General features: G+C 38.1%; 1 protein-coding gene across 1 annotated transcript in view; it reads right to left on the bottom strand.

Annotated features, from left to right (window-relative positions):
* The window catches only part of LOC111157937 (spermatogenesis associated serine rich 2), a 144,064-nt gene that overhangs the window by 38,032 nt on the left and 85,003 nt on the right, over positions 1-21,029 (bottom strand). The window contains exon 3 of the mRNA XM_022519678.1: positions 2,026-2,105. Coding sequence (XP_022375386.1) covers positions 2,026-2,105 — 80 coding nt within the window. The remainder of the gene's footprint in view (positions 1-2,025; positions 2,106-21,029) is intronic.

Raw genomic sequence — 21,029 nt, 5'->3', positions numbered from 1 at the left:
AGGGAAGCAGGCTCCCTGCTGAGCAGAGAGCCCGATGCGGGGCTCGATCCCAGGACCCTGGGATCATGACCTGAGCCGAATGCAGAGGCTTTAACCCACTGAGCCACGCAGGCGCCCCCATTTCTAGGTTTTTTTCAGAGGACAGGACTAGGAGATTTTGTTTTTTACAACATGAGTTCGTAATAACATCTTCAATTCAAATATAACATTAAAGGGCTTTTTCTTACATAATTTTTTCTTATATAATTTTATATATGTATCTCTTTTCTATCCACTAAAAGTTTTTACTCATTTGCTTTATTCTATAATATTCAAAAAATATTACTAATAAACTACAACATAATATTACTAATGCTAAAATACTGAATACAATTAAAGATGTGGAATTCTTTTTGTCTTTTAAAATATCCCTGTAAATACATACAGATGAATACTGTGTTCACAAGGCAGTTGGAAGATTTGTTCTAGTTCACCCTTTCCCTGAAGGTGAAATATTTTTAGGATCTCAACTTTATATAAGACCTTAGCCCCAAATCCTAACCCAGAACAACCCTTAGGCTTCAGGGCCCTGTGTGGTAAAACCCAATTTTTATTGAGACTGCCAACAGTGGCCTAAAGGACAAGGCACTGGCCTCCTATTGAGACTGGCAAAACACATCAGAGTTACCTAGCTCAGGCTTACCAGGCTGGTTTTTAGCGTCCTCTATATCTTTGGTCCCTAGGGATATCCTTTACTTTTTGTGTTATGGTATGCATTTTAAATGATGCACGTTATTTTTCATTCTGCATTTCTAGGTATTTTATAACAGGAATGTTTCCAGGTTCTTTAGTCAGCCATACTGCTTAAAAAGGAAGTACTTTTATATATGAAGAGAAATAAAGTATCTTGTCTAAATAATAATCAGAGTCTGCATTAGAACCTAAGTCTTCTTTAGTATAATTGCTTTTATATCATTCTACCCTTTTTTTGTTTCAGGCTTACCTGAACAATGATAAAGTTTAAAACCACACAAAGTGGGAAGGTATATAATGTACAATCCAAAGAGGGCTAATCTGTAATACACATTTTTTTTTAAGATTTTATTTATTTGCCAGAGAGAGAGAGAGAGAGAGAGAGAGCACAGGCAGGCAGGGTGGCAACAGAGACAGAGGGAGAAGCAGGCTCCCCGCCGAGCAAGGAGCCCAATGTGGGACTGGATCCCAGGATGCTGGGATCATGACCTGAGCCGAAGGCAGCCGCTTAACCAACTGAGCCACACAGGTGTCCCTGTAATATACATTTTTGAGATGAGCGAAAAACTTAGTACTGATCACTATAAAATGGACTGTAGGCAAAACTTACAGACTCAGTGATAAAAGATCCTGATAACTTAAAATGTGAAAGTGTTTATATTAGTCAACCAATATAGTATATCTATGACTCCATAATCAACAATATACTTTTCTTTTTTTTTTTTTTTAAAGATTTTATTTATTTATTTGACAGGCAGAGATCACAAGTAGGCAGAGAGGCAGGCAGAGAGAGAGGAGGAAGCAGGCTCCCCACCAAGGAGAGAGCCTGACTCGGGGCTCAATACCAGGACCCTGAGATCATAACCTGAGCCAAAGGCAGAGGCTCAGCCCACTGAGCCACCCAGGCGCCCCAACAATATAGTTTTCTTAATAGAGAAAGCACATAGAGCGTTTATGTTTTCCTCAATAAAACTCATTAAGGATTATATTACTAAAAACACCTGTTTTTCTTCCAGAGGATTACTACTTGGAAGGTCTATTTCTCTTCTTGCTCTGAACTCTCCAAATGTATGGAAAGATCCTACTCAGGTTATTCCTTAAAGAACATTGCCAAATGAGATACATACTTAGCCATTTACTATATATTACTTGTTATAATATTAACTAATATTTATGATATTAATTATACAAAATCATACTTTACTTTCTTAATGAGTTTGTGTAGGCACTGATTGTATTAGCATCTAAATTTTACTGACATTCAAGCTTACTATCCATAGTAACTAGTCATACCTTCTCTTTCATGTTCTCAAAAGCTCCTCCCTGGGCCAATACAGTATTGGACTGCAAATCAAAAATGAATCCTGATGTATCTGCAAGAATAAGAATGAAAAAATATATTCAACAAGATCCAAAACTAACATGTGATCCATCCCCCAAATGGAAGGGCCATTCCAGCTGCTTTCCTCTCATCAACAGTTAACAATTTAGTTGCTATTTTGTACATTCTATTCTATATATAACTGATAACTACACTTGAGTTAAAATTATAACATTTGACTTTAATAGAAACTGTCAAGAGCTACAAAAAGACACTAAATACATCAACTATATAAGACTGTCCAGCAAACCTTGACATCTTTGTTAACTTCCTAATTTAAAAGGCCCTTTAGAAATGTTGCAAGTGAATAGTTCCCAAGGTGAAATTAAACACTAATGAATCTGAGAATGTGAATATGAGAGCTTCTAGACCATTATTAACAACACACGAAACTAATTTCCATCTTCTGGACCGCACCACACACGTTCTTTAACTAACAAAATCCCTCAATACATTCATGTTTGTATCCCCAACATATTGCTTAACAAAGCAATGTACCTGAGCTTACCCTATGAGCACAAAATGGGAAAAAAGTGCAATGTGACTGATTACAAAAAGTTTGGCTTCCTTGAGCTTACTTATAAAGAAAAGGCTATCTGCAAATTTAATCAATTTCTTTACCTTGGCTACGTGATCCATAAATTACCTCAGCTTTAACACTTGACAACCTTGTTTTAATCTAATGAGATGCAATGGCGGGACATGGTTAGAGTACTTCTCAAGTTCTGATGTGGATACTTATCATCTGGGGAATCTCAGGTTAAAATGCGGGTTCTGATTTGTTTGTGTTTGACTTGTGGCCTGAGATTTGTACTCTCAGAGGTATCAACACTGCCGATCCATGCGCCGTACTTGGGAATAGCTTGGGAGTTAGAATTTCAACAAAGCAAGCAAAAGGAGAAATTTTTAAAAAAGAGGTTGCTATGGTTTAAGTGTTTGTGTGCCCACCCCTACTCCCGCCTGCTACCACCCGGCACTAAATTCCTATGTTGAAATCCTGAAGTGCTAGTGTTGTATAATGGTATTAGCAGTGGGACCTTTGAGAGATGAATAGGTCCTGAGAATGGAGTCCTCATAATGGGATTAGTGCTTTTATGAAAGAGACCCCCACAGAGCTCTCCAGCCCCAGGCCATATGGTGGGAGCTCGCAATGAGAAGCAGTCTGCAGCCCAGAAAAGGACCCTCACCTGACTATGATCTTAGACTTCCAGGCTTGCAAACTGTGAGAAATAAATTTCTGTTGTTTCTAAGCTATCCAGTCTGTTATGGCAGCTAGAACAAAATAAGACAGGGGTATAAAAAATATAGTAATATTCTAGTACACTTTCCAAATTCTTTTGCTATCATTATAAATGTGTTTTAATTAAGGCCTCTTTTCAGGGATGAAAGGCACAGCATAGGGAATACAGTCAATGGTACTGCAATAACGTTGCATGGTGACAGATAGGAGCTACACTTGCGATGAGCACAGCATAATGTATAAACTTGTCAAATCACGATGTTGTACACCTGAAACTAATGTAACACTGTGTGTCAGCGATACTTCAATTAAAAATAATAAAAAAAAATATTCATTTACAATTTAATCCTGGTTTTCAAATACTTCCTAGTTCCTATGAAGACTGGTAATTCATAAATTAGAAATGTAACAGCATTTTGGTACTAAAAGTGGAAAAGAGGACATGAATAGAGTCGATGTTACTCCAAGAGAAACTATGACTGCCAATTGCCAATATAACAGTGAATTATTTTTTTAAAGATTTTATTTATTTTCAAGAAAGCACAGATTGAGAGAGATCACAAGCAGGGGGAGGGGCAGAAGGAGAAGCAGACTCCCCAACGAGCAAGAAGCTGGATACAGGACTCAAGAGAATACCAGGACTCTGGGATCATGACCTGAACCAAAGGCAGACGCTTAAGTGACTGAGCCACCCAGGTGCCCCAAAACCATGAGTTAATTTATATTTAACATCTGTAATACTGGCAGTTTTCAGACTGTTGCCTAAATTAAAAATTAGGTTGCACCTCAGGCAAACTCAGTATTTAAGTCTGAGTTTTCCAGATGACTATATAACATGGTTAACTCTCAATTATCTTCATTAACTGAGAAAAGTTTTGAAAATCCTGTATCGTCAAAATACTTTCCAGCAACCTACTCAATTGCTACAGGTTAGCCAAATGATTTAACTTGGATGTTATAAGTTCTCTCCCCTAAAGACAAATTAATGAGCAATGAGATGATTCAAAGAATGTCAATAATCTCATTAAAGAATCAAACCATCAAACTCTTTTAAGGTGGAAGCAAAAGAGCATCTTGGCGTCTGTATTTAAATGAATTATTAGGGGGCGCCTGGGTGGCTCAGTGGGTTAAGCCGCTGCCTTCGGCTCAGGTCATGATCTCAGGGTCCTGGGATTGAGCCCCGCATCGGGCTCTCTGCTCAGCAGGGAGCCTGCTTCCTCCTCTCTCTCTACCTGCCTCTCTGCCTGCTTGTGATCTCTCTCTGTCAAATAAATAAATAAAATCTTAAAAAAAAAAAAAATGAATTATTAGTATTACTAGCTTCTTATACATCATCTAACACTTTATTTTTATCCTTTAACAACACATTAGATTAGACAAAGCACAAAATTAGCATAAGGGTTTATCTGGCATACATACCGGTTAGGGTAACGATTAAAAAATACATAAAGCAGTCAGGATCGCAGTAGGGAAACAAATGGCACACTCAACTTGGGAAATCTGAGCAGAGTTTAATAAAGGGAACATTTTCTTTCTTTCTTTTTTTTTTTTAATTTTATTTATTTATTTGACAGAGATCACAAGTAGGCAGAGAGGCAGGCAGAGAGAGAGGAGGAAGCAGGCTCCCCGCGGAGCAGAGAGCCCGATGTGGGGCTCGATCCCAGCACTCTGGGATCATGACCTGAGCCGAAGGCACCACCCAGGCGCCCCAAAAGGAACATTTTCAAAGGTGCTAGTAAGGAAGAGGGAAAGCAAAAGATACAGTGCAGTATTCTTGGCTAGTAATAGCAATGCACCTGGCTACCCTGAAGTCATAAAGAGGTGTGGGGAACAAGCAATTCCTGGAACCCAGAGACTCAGGCTCTTTCATCTGTTTCATCCGGTATGGAGAGGGCCACAGGACCATAGCTATGACCTTTGGTCAAAGGACAGTGACCTCCCTCAGGGAAAGACTGGGAAATAAAACCACCACCTCACTCTCCTCCCTGTCTCTGATCTCCTGCCTCCGATGTCTGCCTAATGGCCAAACCCAACTAGAAGCCGAGAGCGAGAGAGCCACTGAGATAGTGCATACAGATCCAGCCTCTCATAGCACAAATGCAAATTTCATATTTATACTCTAAATCAGAAGTTCACCAAAAAGGTAAAGCGGTAATTCAACATCTTAACTTGCCTACTCACCAGCTAATATTGCCTCATTTAACTTAAACCAACAACTCAAGTAGATTCAAAACCTTGCTTCGGGGGTCCCTGGGTGGCTCAGTGGGTTAAAGCCTCTGCCTTCAGCTCAGGTCATAATACCAGGGTCCTGCGATAGAGCTGAGGATTGGGCTCTCTGCTCAGCAGGGAGCCTGCTTCCCCTCTCTCTCTGCCTGCTTCTCTGCCCACTTGTGATCTCTCTGTCAAATAAATAAATAAATCTTAAAAAAAAACAAAACAAAACAAAACAAAAAACCTTGCTTTGATGAACTGGTTTTCAAGTGCCTCTCAGCATTATAGATAAAGTCATTTTTTGTTCCCATCAATAATATTTAGTATCTTAACAATTTTCTTATTTTTTCAAGCAAAGACAGCCTAAGATTTACGTAATTCCAATGGTAGGAAATGAGGATCTCAACCTTCGATATCTATCCTATGATAGAGAATGTGTGTACTCTGCAAGAAATAAATTTTTTTTATAGATTTTATTTATTTGTCAGAAAGACAGCAGGAGTGCACATAACAGAGTGGCAGGCAGAGGGAGAAGCAGGCTCCACACTGAGCAAGCAGCCCATATGGGGCTCGAGTCCAGGACCCTGGGATCATGACCTAAGCTGAAGGCATATGTTTAACTGACTGAGCCACCCAGGTGTCCCAAGAACTAAATCTTAAAGAACAGTTCAGTTTGGGGCGCCTGGGTGGCTCAGTGGGTTAAGCCTCTGCCTTCGGCTCAGGTCATGATCCCAGAGTCCTGGGATTGAGCCCCACATGGGGCTCTCTGCTCAGCAGGGAGCTTGCTTTCCCCTATCTCTCTTTGCCTGCCTCTCTGCCTACCTGCGATCTCTCTGTCAAATAAATAAATAAAATTTAAAAAAAATAGAAAGAACAGTTAGTTCAGTTAAATACTACCCTCACGTAAAGGATATATATCACATAAAGGATACCAGGAAATCTGAACTTTCTTACCATTTATTTCACTCTATTAGGAACCACCTCTGAAGTTTCTTGGAATTATTTCAAATAGCACAATTATTTCAAATAGAACATTTTGGGCAAAGTATGTTATTTACAGTATCACTGACATATTTGCAAATACTGCAGGCTTTGTTTTTATTGTTTTTGCTGGCTTCAAAAATCAGACAAAAGTTGTTTTAGGCACTGAGGATGACACAGAAATATCTGAGTCTGATAATACCATGTGTCAAACCAAACCTGAACAAGTTTTTTTTTTTTTTTTTTTTTAACTGAGGTATAATTGACATATATATAAAACACTACATTAGTTTCAGGTGTACGACATAATGGTTCACAATTTATATATATTGTGAAATGATCACAATAACTGTAGTTAACATCTGTCACTATACATAGCTACGAAAATTTTTTTCTTGTGACAAGAACTCTTAAGATCCACTCTTTCAGCAACCTGCAAACATGCAACGTAAATGAACTAGGGTTACCATGCTGTATATTACATTCCCATGACTTATTTTTACAACTGGAAGTCTACTTTTTGACCCCTTTACCCATTTTCACTCCCCCTCCTCTCTGGTAACCACAAATCTGTTCTCTGTATCTACGAGCTGGTTTTTGTTTTTTAATATTTCACGTATAAATGAGATCATTGGATATTTGTCTTTCTCTGACATTCACCTGGCATAAGGTCCACAAGGTCCATCCATATTGTCACAAATGGGAAGATTCCCTTCTTTTTATGACTAAATGATATTCCATTGTGTGGGAAGTTACTTTGTTTTTAATGCTGAATAATATTCCAGTGTGTGTGTGTGTGTGTGTGTGTGTGTGTACACATTTTTTTCATCCATCCATCTACTGCCACTGAACGGTTGTTTTGTTATCTTGGCTACTGTAAATAACGATGCAATAAACATGGAAGTGCATATATCTAAGTTAGTGTTTTTGTGGGATAAATACCCAAAAGTGGAATGGGTGGATCACGTGGTAGGTCTATTTTTAACTTCTTGAGGACCTTTCACACGGTTTTCCATAGTTGCTATACCAATTTACATTCCCACAAAAACTATGCAAGGGTTTCCTTCTCTCCACATACTAGCCAACACTTTTTTTTTTTTTTAAAGATTCTGTTTATTTATTTGAGAGAGAGACAGAGAGTGAGCGAGCAGGAGCAGGGAGAGGGGACGGGGCAGAAGGACATGACCTGAGTCGAAGGCAGATGCTTAACTGACTGAGCCACCCAGGTGCCCCAACACTTGTTATTTCTTGTCTTTTTGATAATAGCCATTCTAATAGGTGTGAAGTGTTATTTCATTGTAGTTTCGATTTCATTTCCTTGATGATAAGTAATGTTGAGCACCTTTTTTTTCCCAATAAAATTTTTTTTTTTAAAGATTTTATTTATTTATTTGACAGACAGAGATCACAAGTAGGCAGAAAGGCAGGCAGAGAGAGAGGAAGAAGCAGGCTCCCTGCTGAGCAGAGAGCCCGATGCGGGGCTCGATCCCAGGACCCTGGGATCATGACCTGAGCCGAAAGCAGAGGCTTTAACCCACTGAGCCACCCAGGCGCCCCTTTCCCAATAAAATTTTAATTTAAATTCAATTAGTTAACATAGAATGTATTATTAGTTTCAGAGGTAGAGTTCCGTGACTCAACAGTCTTATATAAAATCCAGCACTCATTACATCATGTGCCCTCTTGAATGTCCATCACCCAATTACCCCATCCCCTCAACTCCCTCCCCACCAGCAGCCCTCAGTTTATTTCCTATGATTGAGAAACTCTTATGGTTCGTCTCCCTCTCTGATTTCATCTTGTTTTTTCTTTCTCTTCCCCTATGATCCTCTGTTTAGTTTCTATGAATTCCACATATGAGTGAGATCACATGATAATTTTCTTTCTGATTGACTTATTTCGCTTAGCCTAATACCCTAGTTCCATCCACATTTTTGCAAATGGCAAGACTGAAATTTTTGATGGCTGAATAGTATTCCATTGTATAAATATATCACATCTTCTTTATCCATTCATCTGTCGATGTACATCTGGGCTATTTCCATGGTTTGGCTATTGTGGACATTGCTGCTATAAACATTGGGGTGCAGGTGCCCCTTTGGATCACTACATTTGTATCTTTTGGAGTAGATACCTAGTAGGTTGAGCGCCTTTTTATGTACCTGTTGACCATCTACCTGTAAGTCTTCTCTGGAACTGAACCTGCATATTTTTTTAATACACGTATCTTAACAAACTTTGAAACAGTCTGAATCTGTTGATAATCTGTAATTTCACCTGAAGACCATACTGTATTGAATGTTTTAAAACTCATTTTATTAAAAGTTCTGATTATATTCATACCTATCAGAATGACCATCAACAAAAGAGAGAGGGAGAGAGGGAGAGAAAAAGAACAAGTGTTGACAAGCACATAGAGAAATTGGAATCCTCATACACTGCTGATGGGAATGTCAAATGGTACAGCTGCTGTGGAAAGCTATATGATGGTTAATTAAATGTAGAATTATTATGACCAAGCAATTCCACTTCTGAGAATATACATAAGAGAACTGAAAGCAGCAACTTAAACAAATATTTCTGTATCTATGTTTATAGAATTATTCACAATAGCCAAGATATAGGAACAACTCTTAAGTGTCCATCAATAGGTGAATGGATAAAGAAAATGCTGTGTGTTTATGTGTACACACACACACACACACACACACACAATGGAATATTATTCAGCATTAAAAAAGGAAGGAAATTCTGACATATACTACAATATGGATGAACTTTGACAATGTCATGCTAAGTAAAAAAAAAAAAGCCAGTCATAAAATGACAAATGCTGTATGATTCATGAGAAAAAAACAATTTCAAGAGACTGGTTATTTTCTTTTAGATAGTTGAATATTGACTGGCTATGTTCAGGCTAAAGGAAAACTTCAGGTTATTCAACTGCTCATGAGATACATTTCTGTAAGAACTGACACTTAACCTCTTGAGTCTACCTTTTAATTTTTAAGAGGAAGTTGATACAATTTGAGAAAATATGACAAGTGATTGTCACCCTTCTTAGGTTATCTGTACATCTAGGCTTTCTTACCTGTGGGCTTACTTGCATTTAACTGGAGGATGGCCTCTCTTTGACCGTGGTGAAATATGAATAATTTTGTTACCCAGCTTGTTTTATGTACGTGTAAGGAATATCAGTGCGTAATAACAAGAATCTGAGATCCTTAGAAGAAAGGTGATATACAGGTACTGTTAAAATAATGGCAACTTGAGAACTAATGTTTGGTGAGTTTAGCACTAAGGTTGTACAGCATTAAGCCTGGACTCTGTCCTTGATTCTGCTGTAGGTTTCTTATTGTGTGACTTTGGGTAAGAAATGGTACCATGACTGATTTTTCTCATCAATGTAAAATTAAGTTAAAGTATTTTGGAAGAGATCATAATTCCATCTTTTTCTTCACTTGTCAGAAGGGATAGTACAGTAATTTGCCGTCATCTGTTTTTTTTTTTTTTAAGGATTTTATTTATTTATTTGACAGACAGAGATCACAAGCAGGCAGAGAGGCAGGCAGAGAGAGAGAGAGGAGGAAGCAGGCTCCCCGCTGAGCAGAGAGCCCAACGCGGGGCTCGATCCCAGGACCCTGGGATCATGACCTGAGCCGAAGGCAGAGGCCCTAACCCACTGAGCCACCCAGGCGCCCCTGCCGTCATCTATGTTAATGGAAAAACATGTAAACAATCAAGAATCCTAAATTTTTAGTTGTTATATTAAAAAATACAAATTCAGTAGCTCCTATAAGAACCCATGCCTGGGTCTGAGTCCCCTCTATACTTCTCTCTACTGTAAGCAGACCAGAATGTGGGAGATAGGCTTTTCCAACAATGTAGACAATCTGCTCATAATCAGATTGAATTCACTTCAGTACTTTTCAAAGAGACTTACTGAGGTATGCCTTGGTGGCTCAGTTGGTTAAGCCACTGCCTTCGGCTCAGCTCCTGATCCCAGGATCCTGGGATCGAGTCCCGCATCGGGCTCCTTGCTCAGCAGGGAGCCTGCTTCTCCCACTGCCTCTGCCTGCCCCTCTGCCTGTGTGTACTCTCTCTCTGGCAAATAAATAAAATCTTAAAAAAAAAAACAAAACCCTAAAAAAAAAAAGAGTCTTACTGTGTGTTTGTAATATCAGCTAGCCTAAACCTTTTTAGGACCCTAACTAGTAGAGCTTTTAATAATCTCCTCCTCATAGTAGTTTATTGCGGGGGACTATTATATGTATTTTGTACTGTGTAGTTTCATAAACTAATGCACTGTTGCTATCCTATTGAGATGATTTTTATTTTTTTACTGGTCTCTTGCACTAGACTATAAAACTCTAAGAGAACAGAAACCATATATGTCTTGTTCTCCAGTGTATCCTCAATGCCTAACTTGGCTCACGGTAGGTGTTTACCAAATATTTATTGCAGGAATTTGGAATCTCAGTAAAGGATCCCTACATTTTAAATTTACATTAGAAAAAAATACTATTTTCTTAACATCTTTTTTAATCAGAAATTTTTAAAATTGATTTTATTTATTTGTCAGAGAGCAAGAGACAGAGAGAGAGAACACAAGCAGGGGAATGGCAGGCAGAGGGCGAAGCAGGCTCCCCACCAGACAGCCCAACATGGGGCTCAATCCCAGGACAGACACTTAACAAACTGAGCCACCCAGGCATCCCTAATCAGAAATACTTTAAAAATTTATTTGTGCAGAGCATCTGGGTGGCTCAGTCAGTTAAGCATGTGCTTTCAACTCAGGCCACGATCCAGCGTCGTGGGATCAAGTCTTGTGTCAGGCTCCCTGCTCAGCTAGGAGTCTGCTTCTCCCTCTCCCTCTGCCCCTCTTTACGCTCATGTGTGTGTGTGTGTGTGTGTGCGTGTGTGTTCTCTCTCTCTCTCACTCTCAAATAAATAAATAAATGTCTTAAAAAAAAAAATCCATCTTGGTTGCTGATGGCCAAACACAAAAATCTTCTCAGTAGATTGCAAGGATACAGAAAGTTTTATCAACTGGCCTTCCTACGCATCTCAGATGACTACTGTTATGTTTTACGTGTTCAGAAAAATCCACACTTCCACTATCAATCTGCTAAGTGGGTCTTCAATGAAAGGAAGTAGCCTTTTATTTTCCTGCTTCATTTTCTTTCATTTGTCATAGTCTTAACAGCTGGTTAAAAAATTTTTTTTTCTTTACTTTGCCCCTTTGAGTGCTTCTCCAACTACATTCTGAAGGATGGTGTGCCTCTTCTTCTAAGACAAAGCAATTACATGGGGAAATTTCCAAACTTCTAGAATGAGTTTTAACTTTTTCAGGTAGAGCTTGCTGTAAAGTCAGGGTTTTTTTTTTTTTTTTTTAAGATTTTATTTATTTATTTGACAGAGAGATCACAAGCAGGCAGAGAGAGAGGAGGAAGCAGGCTCCCCTAGACAGCAGAGAGCCCGATGCGGGGCTCGATCCCAGGACTCTGAGATCATGACCTGAGCCGAAGGCAGCAGCTTAACCCACTGAGCCACCCAGGCGCCCCAAAGTCAGGGTTTTTATTAAAGACAGAAACAAGCAACTGAAACCTACCTCACTCTTACCAACAGATTTTCCTAGGTTCCTATCAAGTGCAACAGAATAAGCCTTTTTTTTTTTTTAAGTTCCAAGAATTCTTGAGGGTCTTGTTTAAAAGGTTTACTGGTTCAAATGATAAATTCCTCCATGAATGGCAATTGGATAGGAAATTCTATCCACCTTTCAGAAACCTTCTTAGTAATGTACTCTAGAAAATTGCCAGGAGGCAATGATATTGATTTTAATGCCCAACCTCTTCTGTCTCAATGCCATCTTCCTTTAGTTTGTAATTAGTTCTCCCACATATGAAATTAAATGCACAGCTTAAAACAAATTCTTTCCTACTCCTTCCTGTCCTTCAGATTCATAGGAATTCTACTAGCTTTTCCAGGAAAAAAAAAAAAAACTGAATTTCATAAATTAAAAAATTAAAGCATTTGAGAACTATGATTTTTTTTAAAGATTTATTTATTTGACAGACAGGGACCACAAGTAGGCAGAAAGGCAGGCAGAGAGAGAAGAGGAAGCAGGCTCCATGCTGAGCAGAGAGCTATGGGAAGGCGCCCCGAGAACTATGATTTTTTTTTAAAAGAACACAAATAGGGGCACCTGGGTGGCTCAGTGGGTTGAAGCCTCTGCCTTCGGCTCGGGTCATGGTCTCAGGTCTCGGGTCATCGGCCTCTCTGCTCATCAGGGAGCCTGCTTCTCCTCTCTCTCTGCCTGCCTTCTGCCTACTTGTGATCTCTGTCTGCCAAATAAATAAATAAAATCTTAAAAAAAAAAAAACCCACATATAAATCTTCAATTACTAAGATCACTACATATTCTTTGCTGATTCTAGATCATCTCTGAACTAATGTCTTAGTCATAATATATCTATAGTTCCAGAAATTACATGAATTCAGTTACTTAAAAAATTATGAAGCCACATGATGATTATTTTTTTTTTTAAGATTTTATTTATTTATTTGAGAGAGAGAGACAGTGAGAGAAAGCATGAGTGAGGAGAAGGTCAGAGGGAGAAGCAGACTCCACATGGAGCTGGGAGCCCGATGTGGGACTCGATCCCGGGACTCCGGGATCATGACCTGAGGCGAAGGCAGTCGTCCAACCAACTGAGCCACCCAGGCGTCCCGCATTTTTATATCTATTTACAGCCAACTTGCAAACTTTTTAATGGAATGGGGCACTAAAATAGAATAAAAATTAAATATGTAGTTAAGTCTTTATTTCCAAGTAGCAAGAAAGGCTATCATGAGTTTTATGTTTCTACTTGTTAATCTCTCCCTGCTTTTGAGGAAAGGGAAAGATAAGTTGTGGAGCACCTGGGTGGCACAGTTGGTTGGGAGCTGACTCTTGGTTTCGGCTCAGGTCATGATCTCATGGTCTTGGGATTGAGCCCCACAATGGGCTCTGCGCTTTTCCTGGAGTCTGCTTAAGATTCTCTTCCTCCCCACCTACCCCTCCCATTCATGCTGTATCTTTCTCTCTCTCTCTAAAATAAATAAATAAAATCCTTAAAGAAAAAAATAAATTGTGATGTGATTAAAAGATGAATAGTCAGTAAAAACAGGAGAAAAAAAGAGAAAGCATGGATTCTGGATAATCTAAAAACCAGAAAATCAGTCTGCAAATGAATCAAGTCTTATAAAACGCCTCTGGTGAGCTGGTCACTTAAGTCTGAAGTAAAAAAGAGTTTTAGCTACCAATGGCCTATTTTCTGTCTCTCTTACAAGTCAACCCTCATTTTTAGACTTCGATAAAATTTATCTAATTAATGAGATTGTTAATTCCTGTTTATTGTATAATCCATGCCATAGTTCTGGGCTTAAGATGGATTGGGTGAACTGAATGTACCATTAAAAAAAAGAAATTAGTGGGGCACCTGGGTGGCTCAGTGGGTTGAAGTCTCTGCCTTCGGCTCAGGTCATGATCCCAGGGTCCTGGGATCAAGCCCCGAATGGGGCTCTCTGCTCAGCGGGGAACCTGCTTCCCCCTCTCTCTGCCTGCCTCTCTGCCTAATTGTGATCTCTGTCAAATAAATAAATAAAATAAAATAAAATAAAATAAAATAAAATAAAATAAAATAAATTAGCTCCTACTCCTCACTGTCCTTCAGATTCTCAAGAATTCTACCAACTTGGGGTGCCTGGGTGGCTGAATTGGTTAAGCATCTGCCTTTGGCTCAGGTCATGATCCCAGAGTTCTGGGATGGAGCCCCACATTAGGATCCCCGCTCAGCAGGGAGTCTGCTGCTCCCTCTCCCTGACACTCCCCCTGCTTGTGCTCTCTGTCAAACAAATAAATAAAATCTCAAGAAAAACCAAAAACAAAAAAACAAAAAAAACAAAAAAACCTCTACTAGCTATCTTAGGAAAGAAACTCAATTCTGGTAAGTCAATAAAATTAAAATATTTAAGAACTATGATATTTAAATGTCAAAGAAATCTTTAATTACTAAGCTCAGTACAGACTAGATGGTAGAATTCCTGAGAATCTGAAGGAGAATGAGGAGAAATAATTTTTTAAACAGTGTGTTTCATTTCATATGTAGGAGAACTAATTTCAGTTAGATCTGAGAAGTATTCTTTTGTCATTGTAAAAGACCTTGCTTTGGATGTTCCTTCTAGCACTGTAAAACAGTGAACATCTTCCCCTTCCAGCCCATCCCAATCCCCGTGCTTCAAATGAACAAGTAATCGTAACTGTGTAATCTATCTCTAACAAAACAGCCCTTCTCATAAAATCACAGCACTGCAAAATCTGTCACTCCTTACTCATTAGCCTTCATGCAAGTAAGAATTAAATCTGTCTGCTTCTTCTTTCTTAAACTGGAAAAATCATGTATCAGTTATCTACTTTGATTATAAATATTTCTATTTCCAAACAATTGTTACAATTACCACAAGGCAGATACTAGCTTTTAACTGTTATACTTGTGAAGGTAAGACACACGTTACCTAAATAACACATTTAAGCTCATTCTGTCCTAATAGAACATCTTTTAAAAAAGTTTTTTTACTCTGGGGGTGCCTTGGTGGCTCGGTTGATTAAGCACCCAACTCTTGACTGCAGCTCGGGTCATGATCTCAGGGTTGTAAGATCAAACCCTGCATCAGGCTCCACATTCAGGAGGGAGTTGGCTTGAGATTCTCTCTCCTCTCCCTATGCCTTCTCCCCTACTCACACTCACTCTCTCTCTTGAAAATAAGTAAATAAATCTTTTTAAAAAAAAGTAAAAATTTTTATTGTGAAATATAACACATTTATAGTGCACACACACAAATAAAGTATCACACTTTAATAATTTATCACAAAACAAACACTCAAATACTACTACCCAGGTTAAGAAATAAAACTGAGCCAACTGAGCCACCAGGTGTCCCTAGTTATTAATTTTAATGTAATACGGCATTGATATTAATTCTTCTCCTTTATGATTAGTACTTTTATGTCTACTTAAAAACCCTTTCCCTGGGATGCCTGGATGGCTCAGTTGGTTAAGCATATGCCTTCATCTCAGGCCAGATCCTAGGGTCCTGGGATCGAGTCCTGCATCAGGATCCTTGCTCAGTGGGGAGCCTGCTTCTCCCTACACCTGCTGCTCCTCCTGTTTGTGAGCTTTCTTTCTCTCTCTCTGACAAATAAATAAAATCTTAAAAACAAAACTCTTGGGCACCTGGGTGGCTCAGTTGGTAAAGCAACTGCCTTTGGCTCAGGTCATAATCCTGGAGTCCCAGGATCGAGTCCCGCATCGGGCTTCTAGCTCCACGGGGAGTCTGCTTCTCCCTCTGATTTTCTCCCCTCTCATATAAATAAATAAAAATCTTTAAAAAAAAAAAAAAATCTTTCCCTGGGATGATTTCAGAAACTTGCTACAAAATAATCCACTGTCGGGACTCCTGGGTGGCTCAGTGGGTTAAGCCTCTGCCTTGGGCTCAGGTCATGATCTCAGGGTCCTGGGATAGAGTCCCGCATCGGGCTCTCTGCTCAGTGGGGAGCCTGCTTCCTCCTCTCTCTCTGCCTGCCTCTCTGCCTCCTTGTGATCTCTCTCTGTCAAATAAATAAATAAAATCTTTAAAAAAATTTTTTTTCACTAACAAATTTGAAAAAGTGTTATTAAAAACTCCTGGAACTTTTAACTGATTATAGCAAGGTTGCAGGACACAAGACTAATACACAAAAGTCAACCACTTTCCCATATAAAAACAATGAAGAAGTATTTTGAATTTGAAATGAAAAACAAAATATCATTTACATTAGCAACCCCCAAATAAAATACTTACATATAAATCTAACAAAATATGCTTAAGACCTATGAGGAAAACTATAAAACTGAGGGAAAAAAAGGAAAGCACTAAATAAATAGGAGATATTCTATGTTGTAGACAGACTCAAAATTGTCAAGATGTCAGTTCCTAACAACTTTTTTTTTTTAAGATTTTTATTTATTTATTTGACAGAGAGAGATCACAAGTATGCAGAACAGCAGGCAGAGAGAGAGGGGGAAGTGGGCTCCCTGCTGAGCAGAGAGCCCCATGCGGGATTCCATCCCAGGACCCTGAGATCATGACCTGAGCCAAAGGCAGATGCTTAACTAACTGAGCCACCCAGGCGCCCCACTTCCTAACAACTTGGTCTATAGAGTAAATAAATGCAATCCCAACCAAAATTCCACCAACTTATTTTTGGATATTGACAAAATGATTTGAAAATGTATATGGTGAGACAAATGACACCAAACAGCCAATACAATATTGAAGAAGAACAATGCTGAAGACCTGACACTACATTTATTCAAGACATATTATAAAACTACAATACTCTCTCTCTTTCTGTGAAATAAATAAATAAAATCTTAAAAAAGGGGGGGGCGCCTGGGTGGTTCAGTGGGTTAAGCCTCTGCCTTCAGCTCAGGTCATGATCTCAGGGTTCTGGGATCGAGCCCCACAACAGGCTCTCTGCTCAGCAGGGAGCCTGCTTCCCCCTGCATCTCTGCCTACTTGTGATCTCTCTCCCTGTCAAATAAATAAATAAAATCTTTTTAAAAATAAATAAATAAATAAAAAATAATAAAACTATAGTACTCAAGGCAGTGTAGTATTGGGGGAAAAAATAGACAAAAAAAAAAAAAGAATCAATGGAATAGAATAGAGAGCTAAGAAATAGACTGACATAGATTTAAGGCAACTGATCTTGGAAAAGGAACAAAGGCAATATAATGGATGTAAATCTTTACAACAGTGCTGCTAGAACAACCAGAAATCCGCATGCAAAAAATGAATCGAGATAAAGACTTTACAACCTTCTCAGAAATTAACACCAAATGGATCACAGACCTACGTGTAAATTGCAAAACTATAGAACTCTTGGAAGATAACAGGATAAGATCTAAATATCCTTGGGTTTTGGAGTGACTTTTTAGATGCAGCGCGAGGCACAATCCATGAAAGGAAGAATTGATAAGCTGGATTTCATTAAAATTAAAACTTCCTGCTCTGCAAAAGACACTGTCAAGAGAATGAAAAGACAAGCCACAGACTCGGAGAAAATATCTGCAAAAGACATCTGATAAAGGACTGCTGCTCAAAATATACAAAGAACTCTTAAAATTCAACAATTAAGAAACAACACAATTTAAAAATAGGCCTAAGAGCTTAACAGACACCTCCCCAAAGAAGAATACAGAGATGGCAAACAAGCATATGAGATGATGTTTCACACCATATGTCATGAAGTAAATGTAAATTAAAACAATGAGATACCACTACACATCCCTTAGAATGGCCCACATCCAGAACACTGACAACACCAAATGCTAGCAAGGATGTGGAACAACAGGAACTCTCATTCACTGCTGGTAAAAAAGCAAAATGGTATAGGCACTTTGGAAAACAGTTTGACAGTTTCTTACAAAACTTACCATGCGATTCAGCAATTACTCTTTTTGGTATTTACCCAAAGGAGCTGAAAACTTATGCCCAAACAAAAACCTGCATATGGATCGACCGATCTATTTATGTATCTTTATTATTATGTTCAGTTAGCAAACACATAGTACATCATTAGTTTTTGATGTAGTGTTCAGCAATTCATTAGTTGCGTATTAACAACCCAGTGCTCATCACAACACATGCCCTCCTTAATACCCATATCAACTCTATTTATAATTGCCAAAAATTTTAAAAAATTGCCAAAAATTGGAAGCAACCAAGATGTCCTTCAGTAGGTAAATGGATAAAATGTGGTACATCCATACAATGCAATGCTATTTAGTGCTAAGAAATTACCTAACAAGTAGAGGATACATGTCATAAAACATTTGTCCAAATCCAAAACATGTACAACACTAAGAGAGAATCCTAATATAAAGTACAGACTTTGGGTGATAACACTGTGACAGTGCAGGTTTACCTATTGTACAATGTGTCACTCTGGTGGAGGATATGGATACGGATAATGGGGGAAGGCTATGCATGTTTGGGGGTAGAAGGTATACAGGAAATCTGTACCTTCTCCTCAACTTTGCTGTAAACCCAAAACTGCTCCAAAAAACAAACTCCATTAAGACATTGTAAAAATGCTACTACGGAAAAAAGTTTAAAAACAAAAGAATACTTTCTTCTCTGGGGTTTTGAAGATATTTTTCTAAATTATCCTTTATAAATGTTAATTGTTTTACCTCTCACATTTAGGTCTATAATCTAAACCTTGAATTGCTTTACAGATATGAAGTAAAGAAAAAGAGTTATGTTTTTTTTCCATATGGATTTTTAAGGGAAAAAAGGCCACCTTTTCCTCAAAGCTCTGCAGTACTACATTTTAGGTAAATAAAATCTCCATATATGAATAGCTCTGTTTCTGGCCTCTATGTTTCATTTGTCTATATTTCCATCTTATGGTGATAACATATTGTCTTAATTACTGTAGCTTTATGATAAGTCTTGGTATCGAATTCAACGAGTTTTCTGTCCATGCTGTTAAGAATTCTTCAGCTATTCTTGGCCCTTTGCATTATCATATACATTTCAGAATCATTTTGTCAAGTTCCACAAGAAAATAACATTGGTGGGGGGGGTGCCTGGCTGCTCAGTCAGAAGAGCATGCAACTCTTGATCTTGGGGTTGATTTTGTAAGGATTGCATTAAATCTATAAATCCATTTCGAGGACAGTTATCTTCAAAATATTGGGTCTTCTGATCCATGAATATGGTATACCCTTTAAGTGTTCTTTCATTTCTTCCAATGATGCTTTGTCATTTTTAATAGTGTTTTTACGTACCTTTCATTGAATTTATTTCTTATATTATACTTTTGGTACAATTGTAAATGGCTTGTGCTTTTAAATTTCATTTTCTAATGACTTATGCTTGAATAAGTAGGTGTGATTGATTGTTGCAGAATGATTTTAGTGACATTGTTAAAATCACTAATTCTAATAGTTTACATTTTGGGGGCTTCCTATGTAGGGTACCTACAAAAATCATACAGCAAACATCAGTATAATGGTGAATGCTAAGACCTTTTCCTTTAGGACGAGAAAAGAAGACCAAAATGTTTGCTTCATTACTTTTTTTCCTCCCAAACTTACTGAGAAATAATTGACAAATATAATTATATAAATTTAAAATGTACAATGTAATGAGCTCATACACATATCTACTGTTGGAATAAAGATCAAGACCAAAACAATTAACACATGCATCACCTCACATAGTTAACTCTCCTGCTTCATTACTTCTAGACAACTGAAGATCTAACAACTACAATAAAGCAAGGAAAAGGGAAGAATATCATAAATATTGGAATCCCACTACTCAAAAATCATTTTATTTCCTCTCTTCTACATTTTTTGGGGGATTTAATTTTCTGGGGCTTTTTGCCCTAACTTCCTTAGAACTTCGCTCACTGGTTCGTAACCTATCTTCTTTTTCTCTATATACATTTAAAGCTTAAGAGCTTTAAAAACCCCTCTAAACATGGTTTCAGCTGCACATTTTAAGTTCTTATGTATAAATTTCTATTATTGTTCTATTTAAAATATTTTCTAATTTCCATTTTGATTTTTTTAATCCAACTGTTATTTAGACATATATTCTTAATACCCAAATATTTGGAGTTTTTCTAATTGACTTTTGGATAACTAGCTTAAATGCACTGCAGTCAAATAATAATCTGTATGATTTTAATTCTCTAAAAATGGTGGAAATTTGCATTATGGCCCAGCAAATGGTTAATTTTTGAAAATGTTCTAGATGCACTTAAGAAGTAATAAACAGGTGTCTGGGTGGCTCAGTCAGCTGGGTGTCCCAACTCTTGATCTCAGTTCAGGTCTTTTTTTTTTTTTTTTTAAAGATTTTTTTTTTTTTTTTTACATACAGAGATCGAAATTAGGGAGAGGGGCGCACAGAGAGAGAGGAAGAGGAAGCAGGCTCCCTGCGGAGCAGACAGCCTGATGTGGGGCTCGACCCCAGAACCCTGGGATCATGACCTGAGCCGAGGGCAGAGGCTTTAACCCACTGAGCCACCCAGGCGCCCCTCAGTTCAGGTCTTGATCTCAGAGTCTTGAGTTCAAGGCCTACACTGGGCTGCTGGGCACGGATCTACTTAAAAAAAAAAAAAAAAGAAGTAATAAACATATATATACTTGTTAGATATACTGTTCTAATTATGACAATTATATCACATTTGCTAGTCATGTCATTCAAATATTTTATATCTTTATTAATTCATCTGATTCTTTTACCAGTTATGGAGAGACCTGTATTAAAATCTCCTACTATAATTATATATTTCTCTCCTTTTGATTCTGTAAATCTTTGTTCTGAATCTGTTATTAGAGGGGTGCTTGGGTTGCTCAGTCAGTTTAGTGTCTGCCTTTGGCTAGG

The sequence above is a fragment of the Enhydra lutris genome, unplaced genomic scaffold, assembly GCF_002288905.1.
Source record: "Enhydra lutris kenyoni isolate GAN:26980312 unplaced genomic scaffold, ASM228890v2 scaffoldscaffold56, whole genome shotgun sequence".
Taxonomy (NCBI): Eukaryota; Metazoa; Chordata; class Mammalia; order Carnivora; family Mustelidae; genus Enhydra; species Enhydra lutris.
The sequence above is the reverse complement of the archived record's forward strand: the minus strand, read 5'-3'. Positions and strand labels throughout refer to the sequence as shown.